We start from the raw sequence: 16739 nt of genomic DNA, 5'->3' as shown, positions 1-16739 counted from the left end.
CTGGGAGGGATCTGGGCACAGATGGCTTTAGCTGGCATCAGCACATGAAGCCCATCCTCACTGCTCTGCCTGACCCAGAACTCGGGGGTGGGCCTGGAGGAACTCCACCTATAGCTCAGGTCCCATCCAACTTCAGCAGCAACAAGCTGGAATAACCATTGTCTGGGGAGTTTGCATGATGAACCACAGGGACCTGCCATTGAGGAACTTGCTGCCAGTGATGTCTGCAAGACCCTTTGCTCTTGCATGATTGCACTTTCTTCCCTTTTCCTCTTTTCTCTCTCTTCCTTTCTGTCTCCCTCATTCAGACTGTTATTTTAATGACTGTCTTTCTGGTACAGTGAAACTAAAAGTGGAGCAGAAACTGGAGCAGATCGGGAAGCTACAGGGGGTGTGGCTGCACACAGCCCACGTCTTGTGCATGGATGCCATCCTCAGTGTGGGCCTGGAGATGGGGAGCCACAACCCAGACTGCTGGCCACATGTGTTCAGGTGCATTATGGGAGCCTCACCCCCACATGGCAACCACCCTATCCTGGGAGCCTGGGCATGGTGGAAGGGGTAGATTCCAGGGTCTGCCAGCACTTAAATAGATGATGATAATTCACAGAGTTTGGATGAACCCCCAATGATAGACTAAAAAAAGAAGAGGGAATAGGAGCCCAGCTGAACTATGTTTCAGAGAACAGAGTGACCGAATTTGATTTAGGAAATTACGAATAGATTATTGACATTATCTAGGAGAGGCAGATGTGGTACTCAAAGGAAGAAAAACCAGTTTCTTACATAGCGGATGGTGAAAACCATGTGAGTTAAGTGACTACTATGCAGATCTGAAGGCTTATGGCAGCATATAATATTGCTGTATGTTCATTAATGCCCTCTTCATTTAAAGAAGAATTTCGGATAGCTTACTTGGACACATAAAGAACAAGATGCCTAGACAAAGAAAAAATAGAGTAGTCATTGTGACAACCAAAATTTGGCTCTAAGCTTTTATAGCATAAAAATGAAAAGAACCCCCCAATCGGTTACACAGTTCACAGGACGTATAAAATGAAAACAGAGAGAGCTCTGCGTCCTCTTACGACTAAAATGAAAAGCAGGCCTCCCCAGGCATCAGCACGCAGGCCGACCTGGGACCGTGGAAGGAGCACTGCCGACCGAATGCAGGCACAGGTCGAGTGCTGGACTACTTTTAACCTCTCTTCGGCGCATGCCTGCTGGCCACCTTTCACCAAGCTGATCCCACAGAGCAGCAGGGGGCAGTCAGGAGCAGGCTGATGTGCCACAGCAGGTCTCAGGCACCCAAGTCTCATGCAGGGCACTGGCCAGCTCTGGGTCCAGTTCAATATTCTAAAAGCAAATACAGCATTTAGTGCTTGTCGACTTTCAAAGAGAGAAGCATTCAGATCATTCGAGGGGTGAAAACCCATCTTGAGAGGGACATGAGAAGGAGCCAGGAAGAAACAGCCTGGAGCACAATGCTGACTGGTGCCCTCTTCATTGCTCTCACAAGCAAAAAAGGAAAAAGAAAAAGACCTAAATCACTCCAAAGCAATTTATATGAAACCAATCAATTGTCTGATTGTAGAATATCAGAGTGGATTATCCAGGACAGTCTTTACTAGTAACTGGACTTATTCTGGGACTTGTGGCCTCTTATAAACCATCTTAGTCCCAGGTTCTATTGGGAACAAACAATGTGGAAGTTGGCAGTTGTACCATATGTTGTGACTCTGCTCTGTGTTTGCCATGATTAAGGGAGCAGCCCACCTCCCACCCCAGCACTGGTTATATGGGGCTCTCGGGACCAAGCGGGACATGGCTGGGAGAACCCCTGAGAGAGGATCCATTGTGGCCACAGGGCCTGTCTGCCATGTGTCACTCATTCTGGGATCCCAAAGTAAGGAAGTCTTTCCTGAGTCCTAATCAGAGTAGTAGAGAGTTTTCTCTTGAGAAAACTCAAACAGCCCAAGTCCAGAAAAGCCAGTTGGCTAGACAGCACAGAACAGGATGAACAGAGCTTTGTTACCCACCTTTCTCCCAGTACAAGGCAGGAAAATTTGAGGAATCCTTACCCCCACTTCCAGAATGTCTGGTCCCACTCAAAAATAAAGTGTAGTGAGAGGGGAGAGCGGTTGGAGAGGGAGAGGGAGACAGAGAGTGCTGTCATCAGAGGAAGGAGAAACATTTGGGAGAACTATACAACTGGATGAATTTCGATGTTACTGTGGGACTTACAGAGTTGGTGTGGCTGAGTTACAGCTTTTAATGGCTGCTTGTCTGTGATTCTCTCTAGGGTATGTGAGTACGTGGGCACATTGGAGCACACCCACTTCAGCGATGGCACCTCTCAGCCCCCCTTGACCATCAGCCAGCCCCAGAAGGCATCCGGAGGTGCTGGGCTCCTTGGGGACGTAGAGTGTGAGGGCTCGCCCCAGGAGCAGAGCCTGGAGCAGGAGAGCTCCCTGAGCGCAACCCCAGTCATCCAGCCCCTCTCCATCCAAGAACTGGTCCGGGAAGGCAGCCGAGGCCGGGCCTCCGACTTCCGCGGGGGCAGCCTCATGACGGGGAGCAGTGCCGCCAAGGCCGTGCTCACACTCTCCACCCAGGCCGACAGGTGTGTGTCCACCTATCCTCACCACACCCCAGAAGGGCTGCTCACCATGGAGCACCCATCGCCTGTTGGCAACACCACACCCACTTCTTCTGGTCTCCAGTTGTTCTCAGGACAACTTGATTTGTTACCCCACCATTTAAACCTCTTTTAATGATTTTCCAACAGACTTCTGTCTCCTGCCACACCCCACACTTAGGACGAACTGCTGTCTAATGATTAGACTGGAGGCTCTGGCGGCAGGCCGCCCTTACTCCACGACTCAGGCGACTGCACCTCCCTGGGCCCTGATGTCTTCATTGCAATATCAGGTCATGAAGTAGCTCTCTCTCTGGGTAGCGGTGAAGTTAGATTAATGAGTACACTTGAAGCACTTAGGCCAGAGCTTGGCACATAGTAAAAATCCACTCTTTTAGGATAATTAATAGTTTTAAATCCCACACCCAAGAGTGTGATATATTATTGAGTGATGCCCAACAACTATGCTAAGAGGTAAGAGGGGGAAATCAATAATAACTCCAACTGTTTGGTGACACTTCTTGATGTTGAAAGTGCTATTGTCACCAGTCCCATGTCCCCACCTCACTTCACTCTCCACACTTGACCATTGTTTCCCAGGCTATGCAGCACAGGCCCAGGGAAGTTTGTGTGGAGAGGACAGACAGCAAAGGGATGGAGAAGTGGGAAGCCCTCTCCCTGGCTGGGGCTCAGAAGACCCGGGTTCTTTCCTGGCTTTGACACCAACCACTGCAAGGTCATGTGTATAATAAAATGTTGCACAGAAACTTTCTTCATCTACTAATCCAGTACAACATGTACATGTACTGACTCAGTACAAGATTCCCTTCTCCTATTTATCTAGCAGCATGGCTGAGAAAGTGTTTTGGAATCTGGATACAGACGTGAGGTGGGATGTAATATTCACCACTATTTTCTCACTAGGAAAGAGGGACAAGAAATGGTTCATGGGATCCAGACCCCAAACGGTGCTAAACTTGTCATTACAAAACAGCAAGAAAAATGTGTTCGTTATAAAAATTGGTGAAGGGTTAATTCACTGGTTCCCATCTTATGTGTCTCACATTACCCTTCAAAAGGGACTTGTTATTCATTTTAAAGGAGGGACATTCTCCTTTACCCAGCATGTGGCAGGCACTCCAGGGGGCTGCTTGCCCTTCTGTTGTCACCACAGGTTCGGAGGGCAGGCATTGGATGACCCAAATGCAGTGGGAGGCCGGCTCACCTCGTTCCTCACGTGGCCACTTAAATCGGTATTTGATCACAATATTCCAAATTCCAGTGAACCTGTGATTCTCCTGTAAGCCCTACTACGTCTGCTCACCTCCTTCTCCCTAACTTCTACTGAAAATGTCTGTGCCCAGCTGAGTTGAAAATAAAAGAACCTGCAAGGTCCATAATGTTAAGGAATATTCAATATTCCAGTAGCTACTGGAGCTTTCACCATGTCTTGGGCTCCCGGTATATGAGTTAGAGGAGATAAGAAGGCCAGTCCCCATCCTCAGGGGTCTTACAGGTTGGGGTTTACTCTGCTTTTGTATCCTCAGAGCCACACCTAGCATTAGCTCCATCAATTGTAGCCCAACAAAAGCCTTAATTAACTTACTGGGTTTTTCTTTAATGTAGCTTATGAGCTCGAAGCCCATTCTAAGGATTCCATTCCCAGTTATTCAGTTTCTGGGAGTGATGCTTTGCCATCTTTCAACTTCTTGCCGAACATTTTATGAGTTCCTACTATGGCTGAGCTAGGCCCTGGAAATACAAAGATTTCTTTTTTTTTTTAATAGGGCCTGTGCCCTTCAGATTAAGCCCTCGGAGTTAGAGCCTACTTGTGCACAGTAATAATAGATCTAATGATGCCGTACATTTCTTCACAGTGTTCACACAACATGTCCACTAATCACATCTAACAAAAGTACTGTACTCATTCTGCCATAAAGACTTTGCTGAATTGTTTCCAAGTAACAAATCTTTTTATTTCATCCAGGCTCTTTGAAGATGCTACGGATAAGTTGAACCTAATGGCTTTGGGAGGTTTCCTTTATCAGCTGAAGAAAGCATCACAGTCCCAGCTTTTCCATTCTGTTACGGACACAGTGGATTATTCTCTGGCAATGCCAGGTAATTCCTTCCCTGAAGAAACTGCCAGGAGGTTAGCAGGAAACAGCCTACACCCCTGATACCACTTGGCTGCCTGAAGACTTAAATCTGCATTCCCTTCGCACTTGGTCACCCTGGCTAAGTTCAAGTGCAAATTTGTCATCTAGTTGTGAGGCATGATGTGTGCGTGGGTGGGCTGAGGGATGTTATCTTTGTGAATGGAAATGCTGCAGCTGCCACTCTTACAGGTATTATGGCTGGAGCTAAGTTTTATGCTTGTAATATAGAAATGATGTGGCTACTCAGGGTGCAGATAACTTCTCCTGAGGGTGGTAACCCTTCTCCGTATCACAAAGCACACCCCTCAGCTCAGTCCAGTCAACTTGCAGAAGCAGCTACTGATTCCGAAAGGAACTGATGGATGAGAAAAACGGAAGGATCAACAGAAGCCTCATCCTAGAGAAAGGGCACTTGAAGCGTTCTCCTATCATGGGTCAATATCATTGTGCTCGTGGGTGAGGCCAGGAGAAGGCCCTTTGGAAGGCCAGCCTGTGGAAGGGGGAATAGTTGCAATGAAGTATCCAACGGTCCCAAGTGGGTGGCAGGCTGCTCACAAATACAACTGTCCATCGACAGCTGGGCTTGTGATGCTGAAACAGTGAGTACATTGTCCTGATGAGTCAGGCAGCTGCAGAGCCACGTGCTGGGGACGTCCTGTGGTGGCAGGTTGGACTGCCCAAGCTCTGAAGTCCCTTCCATATGTAAGGATCTGAAGTTCTAAGTGTAATATATTTGGACTTTTGATCCTTCCTGCAGGTTCCAATTTGAGAATCACTGTCTTTTCCCCCACCAGTTTTTAATAGACATTAAAAACCTTAGCTGCATAAAGCCAGCCTTCCAGACCCATCAGACTTCCAGAGCACCTCTGAGCCCAGAGGCAACCTTCAAAGTCTTTTGCATTGGAGAAATCAGCAGACTCTGAGCTTGCAAAAATCAATGCGTTAAGAAAACCAATAAAATGCACCTAATCCATAAAAGAAAAAGGTAATAAGGAGGGTCAGGAAGAGGCAGCAGGCTCAGGAGGAGGAAATTGGCTTTGAAAGCAGTCAGACATGAGTCAAAATGCTGCCTTCACCACTTACTAGCTGCATTGCATCGTCTTAGGCAAGTCAGTTTATCTTTCCAGCATTCAATTTTCTAATCTGTAAAATGGCAATAATTACGTTTACTTCTTAAGATGTGCTTTAAAAATTAAAATGGTTAAAGATGCAAAGAACCAACTCAATGTCTCAGGCAGAGTAAACATTCAGTAAATGTCAGTGATTATTATTGCTGTTATTTTGAAGTTTATTTGCTATGGAAAGACTAAGAAAGCATTTGGGCTGGAAGAGCCTGACAATGGTCAGCCTTTTGTAGGCAGTAAAGGAGAAGCAACAGGACATGAGCAGGAAGGTGGCAAGGAAGACTAACGTGGCAGTGGCAAAGAAGTAGTAAGAGATCAGAGCAGGCAAGGACCACACTGAAGCAAACAGAGCAAGTTATACAGCTTGTTATTGGGTAGCAAAGGGGCTTGACTGGTTTGGCAGGGGATTCAAAGGTGCCACTAAGGATTGACAGAGGGGATAATGGCTGCGAAGGAGGCAGTAACAATAGTCGTGACAACAGCTAAGAGTGTGGGTCAGGTAGTGTGTGTCTCTGTTAAGCCCTTTGTGAGTATTACATTGAATCCTTCAGTAACTTTAAGAGATAGGTCCTTGGTGCAGCCACTATGAAAATCAGTGTGTAGGTATCTCAAAAAACTGGAAATGGAGCTACCCTATCACCCAGCAATTTCACTCTTAGGTATCTATCCAGAGAAATCCAAGACACTAATTAGAAAAAAATATATGTACCGCTATGTTTATTGCAGCGCTATTTACGATAGCCAAAATGTGGAAACAACTGAAATGCCCATCGGTAGGCGACTGGATTAAGAAACTGTGATACATTTATACAATGGAGTATTACTCAGCTATAAAGAAGAATGAAATCTTACCATTTGCTAGGATATGGATGGACCTAGAGAACATTATGCTAAGTGAAATAAGTTAGTTGGAGAAAGACAAATATCATATGATCTCACTTATATGTGGAATCTAAAGAATTGAAAAAATTGGCAAAGTAAACAGAAATAGTTGCAGAGATACAGAGGAAAAACTGATGGTTGTTAGAAGGGAGGGGAGTGGGGATGAGGAAGAAGGGGAAGGGATTAGCATAAATGGTAACTACAGTACTAACAAGGGGATATGAAAGACAGTTTGGGGAATATAATCAATAATGTAAAGATTTTGTAGGGTGTCAGATGAACACATATCTTATTAGGGAGACCACTTCATCGATGGTGTAAATGCTTGACCACTGCACTGTACACCTGAAGCTAAATAATATTGTATGTCAACTATAATATATATATTTATAGTCACAGGATATGGAGTACAGCATAGGGAATAGAGTCACTGGAATTGAAATAGATATATATGATGTCAGAGGGGCAATAGATTGGGGGAAGAGGGTTGTCACTTTGTGAGGGGTGAAATGTCTAACTGTTGCATTGTTTTGTACACCTGAACCAACTAAAAGAAAAAGAAATAAGTTCTACTATCCCCACTTTTACAATGAGAATCTGGATTAGCGAGGTAAATCTGTGGTCCAACGTAAGCCAACTACTACTAAATGGTGGAACCAGGGTTTGAGCCCAGCAGCCTGACTCCCAGGCCTCCTACTTAACCACTACATCATTCCTTCTTATGAACAAGGATTGTTCACAGTCGTCCCGGCAGGCACTGGGGATGTGGTGAGCAGGAGAGCTGGGCTCAGGCCTTGTTGAGTGAACCATTGAGTTGCTCCTGAATGCAGGCACCTCTCCTTTCTTGCTTAGCATACACCAAATATCCTGCTGGTCCGAGGATAGTTCTTTGATTTTCATCCTTTCTCTGTGCTTGAACTGGTCAAACTCTTTCTGAGTTGGGTCATTATGGCTTTCATGGTCTTCCCTTCTTGTAGGAGAAGTTAAATCCACCCATGACCGTAAAAGCGCCCTCCACCTGTTCCGGCTGGGGGATGCCATGCTGAGGATCGTACGGAGCAAGTCGCGGCCCCTGCTCCACGTGATGCGCTGCTGGAGCCTCGTGGCCCCGCACCTGGTGGAGGTGAGCCCCTGGAAAGTGGGAAGCTCAGGGACCTCCTGTAGCAGAGCCCGCACAGGGTCTCCAGTCTTTGTGGGGACAAAGAGCACTGTGGCCACAGTGCAATGAGAATGTGCCCATCACCGGCTCACCAGCATCATTGTTCTCTGATTATACCTCATGGCATCTAAAGAATCACCCCAAAGGGCAGTGCCACCCTCTGACCCTTTCTTTACAATTTCACGAGGTGCCTTACACAGCCAGTTTTAGATTCTTTCTGATCTCGTATCAACCTGAATCTGGAGCCTCATTTTATACTTAAATATAACAATGTCTTTTGTTCCTTCCAGTCTCTCTTTTCTAATAGCTAAATATACTCTAGGCAGTATATTTCCAGGTAAGAGAATCGTGTGTCCTGGTTTTCCCAACAAAATTAATACTAAGACCCCTTTCACCCTCCAAAGGAAAGCAGTTTGTATGAGAAATTATATGGTAACTCTCCATCTCAGCATCTCAGTTCTTGATGACTGGCTACTTCTAAGTTGTTGGGGAAAGTATCACCCTGTTTTGCAGTGATTACTATCCTTAATAGCCCTTTAATGCTTATCTGGTAGAGATATATCATTAAGCATTTTTTTTTGGACCTTAATTCACTAACCTGAGCCCATTCTAGTAAGAAAAAGGGTAGAAAATAATAACTTAGTTATGGAGAAATAGTATGCAAGTTATTATTACACTGCAATAAACCAGCCCCAAAACCTCGTGACTTAAAACCACAACCATTTATTTAACTCTTGATTCCCTGGGTCAGAAATGTGAGCTGGGCCCAGATGGGCAGTTCTTCTGGTCTGAGCCAGGCTTCGCTGATCTCACCTGGCCTTACATGTTACCTGTAGTCAGCTTCTGCAAAGACTGGGGCCGGCTGGTTCATAACGGCCTTGACTGGGAAAGCTGGACAGATGGGCTCTCATCCTCCAGCAGACTAGCCCTGGCTCATTCACATGTCATTCTTAGAGTTCCAAAAGAAAGCAAGAACAACTCCAAACCTTAACAACTTTTCGAATTTTCTGCTTGTATAATATTTGCTATTCTCCAGAGCAAGTCACACATCCAAGCCCAGGGTCAGGGTGGGAGAAGACAACTAGAGGGCATGGATACGAGGACCAGTGAACCAATTAAAGCTTTATTGGTGCAATTGGCCCACCTCATTAAGAAACAAATGACTCTTCTGATCTTTATCTGTTTGGACCACAGCTAAGAATGAGACCGTGGGCAGTTCTGGTATCTTTGTAGCCAGCATGTTCTATACTACTTGAGAAAACTGTCATGTTATAGGGGAAAAAACAAAAAGAAAGAAAGAAAGAAATTGCTAGAAACACTTTATTTTTTGAAACATTCAAGTGAAATTAGAGTTGGGTCTGATCACTTGGTTAAATTATGTAAAATGCAGTTTAGTGTGCTGTTCATCAATACACATCCCTTGACATTTTTCACTTTAACAGAATTGCTGCTTCCACTTCCCTATGGTAAGGTGGGTTAGGAAAACCTTCAGAAACCAGATTCTTACTTGCCTGAAGTCCTGATGGTGTTCTACTCTCATGAATTTTGCAGGCTGCCTGCCATAAGGAAAGACACGTGTCTCAGAAAGCTGTTTCCTTCATCCATGATATACTGACAGAGGTTCTCACCGACTGGAATGAGCCACCACACTTTCACTTTAATGAAGCACTCTTCCGACCGTTTGAGCGCATTATGCAACTGGAGTTGTGTGATGAGGACGTCCAAGACCAGGTCAGTGTGTCACAATAATCAGCATCTGCTTTATCAGCGCAAGCTCTTACTGAATGCCCTGTCAGGCATTGTCCTAGGACCTTTGCATATTTCACCTGCACAATAATACTGTGCGGAATCCATGGCAAAGAAGGTTAAGCCGTTTAGCTAAAGGTACTTGATCAGTGCTTGGTGTAACTGGGATTTGAGCCTAGGCAATCCGGCTATATTTGTCTGTACTCTTGTGCCCAGCCTATACTCTGAACCACCATCAGACCCTCCACTGGGAGACAAATGGTAAAGAAACTAACTGGAGACTTCATAAGTAGCATGACAATGGTCTAGGAACACAGATCTTCTCTCTGAAATCTACTAAAAGAGTTAAAGATTTTAAAATTCCTTTAAAATATATTGACACTCTGGCAAGAAAGTAAGGAATACTAAGATGCCAAAAACTAAGGAACAATGGGAAGCCAGAGAAGTAAGCAGAGCTCTAAGACATTTTTTTTATTTTTTATTTTTTTTTTGCTGTGAGAGAATTTGTCATCAGGTGAAGTTGAGTTCCACTATCACATTGTTCAAGCCACAAGAACAGAAGACAAATCTCAGTACAAACTTTATAAAACTGGTGTGTATTCAGGCCAAGATTGAATTAGAAATGAACCCAAGTACCACTTCTCCCTGAGGATACTATCAGCCTGTTTCTAACGTTGGCTCTTAGTAGAGATAAAAAGTAATTCTCCAGGATTAAAATTACAGCCCTTCAATGGGGTCAGTGGATGAAATCGCACCACCTTGGTAGTCTGCGAAACTTTACACAGGCACCTAAAGAAGCAATAAAATTCACTCTGGAGGAACTCATTTCAACTCAGTCCACAAAAATATCTGATAAAGTTCCAAGATATGTGAGTTCACAGTGTTTAAAAACATGTCACAAAACACATAGGGAAATGAGGCAATAGTCAGAGGGAGATGCTGAAACAACAAGACAGCAAAATCAGACCTAGAAATAATTGAAATATTGGTATTTTTCATGCAAAATGTCAAATAACAACTTTTAATGAAACAAGAGAAAAGAATGAAAATATGACTTAATACCTGAAGTCTAGGTTGGGGGATTCCAATAATAGTGAACTAAGTAGTTTAGATCAGCTTCCCACAGGGAAAAGCTTGAAAAAAGTTAGATTAAAACAAATGTTTTTAATTGCTAGAAGGCATGAAAATACTACTAAAAAGTGGATAACTTTGAGGCCATGGTCTCGGAGGTAAAGAACAACCAGATGCTGTGCCTGCTACCTGGGACTATTTTTCCTAAAATGGAATCTACTAATTTCAGAAGAGGAACCCAAAAGACTAAGAAAATAAGAAAAATTAGAGTCTGGGGCCTGCCAATCTGGTAACTTCTTGACAACTTAAGTCAAAATCATGAAGAGCATAGGACATCCTCAGAGGAAGGGTGAACCTTACATAGACTAGTCCTAACAGAAAATAATATCCAACTTCAAATAATCCCAATCCCTAATTTGATGGTATAGAAAATGACATCATCCCAAGCTTCAAATTAGTTCTTATTTGCAGTTACAATGTCTACATTCAATCAAAAATAATCAGGCTCATTAGGAAATAGAAATTGAAAAAAAGCAATAAAAATAGACACACACACACACACACACACACACACACACATCCTGCCAGAGTCTCAATATCAAAGTTATCAGAGACAGGCTTTAAAATAACTGTGCTTAAATGTGTTCAGAAAGATTTAGGGTAAAGGGGTTTTTGGCTATGGTGGCATGAAGAAGTTAAGTGAATCTTCCTCATAAGAATTGAGTATAAAACAGGACCAAATTGTCAAAAGCAACTATTTCAGGGCTCTGGAAATTGACCAAGGGCAGACAAGAAATTGAGTAGCATTTATGACTAAAAATAGTTCTTGCCAGAATTTTGGTAAAGAACAGTGGGAGTCTGTGGCCTTCTTGCTGAAGACTGCACTTACCACCCTTACTCCTAAGCTGTTGGCAAGAATAGAGCCTGGGCTGACTGGGAAAATCATTTGCTTTTCTGCTATAAGGGACAGACTTGGTTTGCAGAAGAGGAAAAAAGATCATTGATTTGTCTACTAAAAGTGGTGAATTCATTAGGAAATGAACGCGAGAATCATGCAACTTCGCTAGCCTGAGGTTGCAGTGAGCAGCGAACCAGTACGAAATGTAGCATGATGGGGCGATGGTTAGCTCAGTGGGTTAAAGTGCGTGCTCTTAACAACAGGGTTCGATCCCCACGTGAGGATCCCCACATGGGCCACTGTGAGCTGCGCCCTCCACAACTAGATTGAAACAACTGCTTGATTTGGAGCTGATGGGTCCTGGAAAAACACACTTACTAAAAAGGAAGGAAAGGAGGGAAGAGGGAGGGAGGGAGGGAGGGAGGGAGGGAGGGAGGAAGGAAGGAAGGAAGGAAGGAAGGAAGGAAGGAAGGAAGGAAGGAAGGAAGGAAGGAAGGAGAAACCTAGCATGAGGCCCTGGAAACCAGAGATTCATAGAAGGAATAGATAAGTTCCTCACACATCTGGCTGATTGGAACATGAACATATGCAGGATAGACCATACAGATCCCATCAGAAAGTAAAAGACAAAGGAAACTTAAGAATTGGCTGAACTTTGAATATTCTCCCCAGCCTATACACACAGACTGGTCGGCAGAGGGTGGAAGCCTTAAAGGCTCACGTTATTTGAGCACAATGTCTGCCCACGTCATCTGCTAACCTCTAACATGTGCAACGTGGGGACAAACACTGGGAAGTCAGGCTAAAATATAAAACTAAAGAAACTGAGCAGAGACATGACTGTCTCACAGTATGGGAAGAGAAATACAAGGTCAGACAATTAAGTTCACGAACTCATCCCAGAAGAAGTGCTACATACCTCATTGCTGAATATCACTACGGTCATCTTTGAAATACTCCCTTTGGGAAGCTATGCACTGACACCAGTGCCTAGTCCACCCTTCAAAGCAATTTTGGAACTCTTTTTCTGGAATGGCCATCAGAGCTGTCATCGAATTACCCTTGATATCCTGAATGTCATCAAAATGTCTTCCTTTCAATATTTCCTTTATCTTCAGGTAAAAAAAGAAGTCATTGGGGGCTGGATCAGGTGATGAGGGAGGGTGTTCCAATACAATGATTTGTTTACTGGCTAAAAACTCCATCACAGACAGTGCCGTGTGAGCTGGTGCATTATCGTGATGGAAGAGCCATGAATTGTTGGCAAAAAGTTCAGGTCATTTAACTTTTTCACTCAGCCTTTTCAGCACTTCCAAATAGTAAACTTGGTTAACTGCCTGTCCAGTTGGTACAAATTCATAATGAATAATCCCTCTGATATCAAAAAGGTTAGCGACATTTATGCAACAAGTTTGTGAACTTACGTAATTGTCAGACCTCGCATTTCACAATGTATAGCCAAGCAATTTAGTTTAAAAAAAAATGAAAGAAAGCTCAGAAAATAAGAATCCAGCATTGCTACAATGTATTATATAAATTGTCAGATTTTCAGAAAAAAATTGATACATGCCAAAGGAACAAGAAAGAGGGACACATACTTGGGAAAAAAACAGTAAATAGAAACTGTCTTAGAGTGATCCCAAATGTTGGATTTGGGAGACAAAGATTTATAGTAGCAATTATAAATATGTTCAGATAATTAAAGGAAAATATTATGACAGTGATTTAAAAATGAGACTTTAAGTACAGAAATGGAAAATCTGAAAGAAATGCAAATTCTTGAAAAGGGCAATAACTGAAATGAAAAAAAATCCACTATATGGGCTCACGAGCGAGATTTAAGATGGCAGAAGCATCGGTGAAATTTAAAATAGATTAATAGAAATTATTTATTCTGAATATTAAAGAGAATTAAGTTTGACCAAAAAGAAATAAAGCCATAGAGACCTGTGGGAAAATGTCAAGCATACATATAATGGGAGTCCAGATGAAGGAGAAACACAAAGGGGTGGGAAAACATACTTAAAGAAATAATGGAACCCCAATTAGCATCAACACAAACATATCCACAGTAGATACATTACAGGCATTTATATGCTGCAGCAGCATATATACAAGTACAATGGAACAATACAGAGATTAGCAGGGCCCCTGTGCAAAGATGACTTCAAATTCATGAAGCAGTCCACATTTTGTGCAGTTCCCGAGCATCCTGCCAACCTTCTCTGATTAACACAAATACACTCAAAAAACAAAAAACACCACAACAGTTTCATAATTGAACTTCATCAAAATTTAAAATTTTTGCTCTTCAGACACCATTATAAAATAAAAGACAAGCCCAAGGCTGTGAAAAAATATTTGCAAATTACAGATCTCAGAAAGTTTGAATCTAGAATTCATTCAAAACTAAAAAGACAATACTGAGCAGTAAATAGAACTGAAAATAAAAAGACAGTACTGAGAAGACAAAAACCCAATCTAAAAAAAACAGCAAAATATTTACAAATGGCTACTAGCATATGAAAAGTAGCTTAGCAACATTAGTGGTTAGTAAAATGCAAATTAATGCATTATGGCTGCTTTTGTAGAAGATTTTTTGCGTGAGTTTGTTTGGGTTCTGTTTTTTCTCTTTCACTAAAATTAACCCAGAAATAGGGAACAGAGAAGTACATCACCCTTCCCAGAAATTCTCCTGCTTCTTTTAAAAGGGATTTAAGTGCCACCTTCTTTGCCTCTGCCAGGTCGTCACATCCATTGGTGAGCTGGTTGAAGTGTGTTCCACCCAAATCCAGTCGGGATGGAGGCCCTTGTTCAGTGCCCTGGAAACAGTGCACAGCGGGAACAAGTCTGAGGTGAAGGAGTACCTAGTTGGTGATTACTCCATGGGTAAGATTGTGTGTTGGTCTTATATCCTGAAACTTTACTGAATTTGTTTATTTGTTCTCACAGTTTTTTGGTAGAGTCTTTTAAGGTTTTCTATGTATAAGACCACGTCATTTGCAGACAGAGACAATTTTACTTCTTCCTTTCCAATTTGTGTGTCCTGTATTTCTTTTTCTCGCCTAATTGTTCTGGGAGACTTGCACAGGAGTGGTGATAGTGGGAAGGATGTGTGGCTGGTTCTTGCTACAGAGCATTAGTTCTTTATGCCAAGTTCCATGCTATCAAAAGAAATCGAACAACAGGGAAGGAAGGCTGACATCCAGCCATGTTTTATCGGCAGGAAATAATCCGGTGTAGCAGGGACACAGGTTCTGAGTTCGGCCAGCAGGCCGAGAGTCCTGACCATTTTCAGGCTCTGTTATTGATAGATTGGACAAAACGCTGAGGGACTTCTGTTGTTTCACTTATACATGTGTATATTGAGTTTATTCCCAAAGCCAGAAAGAAGGATGTCATCCACTTGCTAGTAAGAAGCAGAAAACTATCATAACACAGAGGACTACAAATAAGATTGGGTCTGGCTGGAAATGGATGGGTGCCCATAAAGCATGCCCAGTAACCAGGGGTGTCGTGTCAGGGGTCCCCACGATCACACCTACATTCAGAGACCCACCAGAAAGACTCATGGGACTCAGCATGCAGTTATGCTAAGTTTTATTCAAGGCTCACAGCTAAGATATATTATGGCAACATGGTCAGGCCAGGCCAGATTATAAGGGAAAAAACAGAATCTGTCGGAATCCCTGTGCAGCCTTCCTTGTGTCCTCACCCTCCCCCGAGGGGTCCCACGGAGCCCACTCTTCCCCAGCAGTGAAAATGCCACCACGTGTATATGATGTTTCTGCCCAGTGAAGCACATTAGAGACCCAGCTGAGGGCTTGTCATGGAGGTACCCTCTGCCTAGCACATACCAAAATTCCAGACTCCCTGAAGGAAAAGCAGGTGTTCAGAATAAATCACATTGTTTGCACAAACCATGTAGGCACAGGGAACCGCATTATCAGTTAACAGTTTCCTGGGAATATTCTGAAGCTGAGTTCTCAGATGCCAGCCAAGGGCCAACCTTACAAACAGGCCTTTCTAAGGATAGCAATCCCCAGCCTTTTATATTAATTCTTTTCTGCACAGGTATGAATGAATCAGTATGTGCCATGAGGGATTTATCTAAACCTTCCCTTCCCTATAATGAGAATTCCAGAGGCCCACATGATTCCCTTCCCTATAGACCTGCACATTGCCTTAGCCCCGCACTCAGAGGGCTTTGCTCTGCTCTCCCTACTGAGCTCTTTTCTTAGCCTTCCTGCAGCTCCCCCTGCAGGCAAAACTGAGAAGGACAGCATTGGAGCCAAGCCAGTTGTCCATACAAAAGGCCCTGGCTTTTCTCCAGAACATTTTTTCCAAGGCCCCATGAAAGGTATGGGAAATATGGGCAACCTGAAGGGTAGAGACTTAACTTTCTTAAACATCTACTATCTTTCTCCCTCAGGCAAAGGCCAAGCTCCAGTGTTTGATGTTTTTGAAGCCTTTCTCAATACTGACAACATACAGGTCTTTGCTAATGCAGCCACTAGTTATATCATGTGCCTTATGAAGTTTGTCAAAGGACTAGGTAAGTGGAGTACTCCTTTCACTCCTTGTGACAGCTGGGGACACTTGCCTGCATGGCTTTGTGTGGTCAGCCTTGGAGACAGGCCCACTGCCTGCCTGGAGCAAGCAAGCAAGCAAGCAAGCATGCTGAGATAGAACCAGGTGGCGTGTCGTGTACTCAGAAGCAGAAAGCTGACTGTAAAGGCATCTTGGGTTTTTGTCCAGGGTTGATATTTTTCATTGTGTTCATGGAATAATCTTGTAATGAAGCATGTTTTCAGTCTACATATTTTATTTCAACTTCTTTCTGAATCTTAAAATAGTATTACATTCAATAGCTGTCCTTGTATAGGAAACTATTGTCCGCGGTGTCACATAATTTGCAACCTGAGTTTGAGTTCCCAGCTCCCAAACGAAAATTAAGAATGCCTCCCTAAGGCCTTATTAATAGAAAAATAAATTGGGGGGTATAAAAGTCCCCCTTCTTTGAGCCTTGTATATTTCACGAACAACATAGCTGATTTTATGC

The 16739-nt window shown here is 43.4% G+C and overlaps 1 protein-coding gene and 1 non-coding gene across 3 annotated transcripts in view; both read left to right on the top strand.

Annotated features, from left to right (window-relative positions):
* Nucleotides 1-16739, top strand: part of ARFGEF3 (ARFGEF family member 3) — a 150041-nt gene that overhangs the window by 107322 nt on the left and 25980 nt on the right. For both annotated transcript variants that reach the window (XM_019732728.3, XM_019732729.3), the window contains 7 exons: nucleotides 342-492; nucleotides 2303-2623; nucleotides 4626-4759; nucleotides 7781-7926; nucleotides 9514-9693; nucleotides 14422-14566; nucleotides 16110-16232. In XM_019732728.3, the coding sequence (XP_019588287.3) occupies nucleotides 342-492; nucleotides 2303-2623; nucleotides 4626-4759; nucleotides 7781-7926; nucleotides 9514-9693; nucleotides 14422-14566; nucleotides 16110-16232 (1200 nt within the window). The remainder of the gene's footprint in view (nucleotides 1-341; nucleotides 493-2302; nucleotides 2624-4625; nucleotides 4760-7780; nucleotides 7927-9513; nucleotides 9694-14421; nucleotides 14567-16109; nucleotides 16233-16739) is intronic.
* On the top strand, nucleotides 13770-13872 carry LOC141571954 (U6 spliceosomal RNA). The gene has a single exon (XR_012496990.2). It is a non-coding gene; the product is annotated as a U6 spliceosomal RNA (small nuclear RNA).

The sequence above is a fragment of the Rhinolophus sinicus genome, chromosome 2, assembly GCF_057876585.1.
Source record: "Rhinolophus sinicus isolate RSI-liver-muscle chromosome 2, RSI-T2T, whole genome shotgun sequence".
Taxonomy (NCBI): domain Eukaryota; kingdom Metazoa; phylum Chordata; class Mammalia; order Chiroptera; family Rhinolophidae; genus Rhinolophus; species Rhinolophus sinicus.
This window is presented reverse-complemented; position numbering and strand designations above follow the sequence as displayed.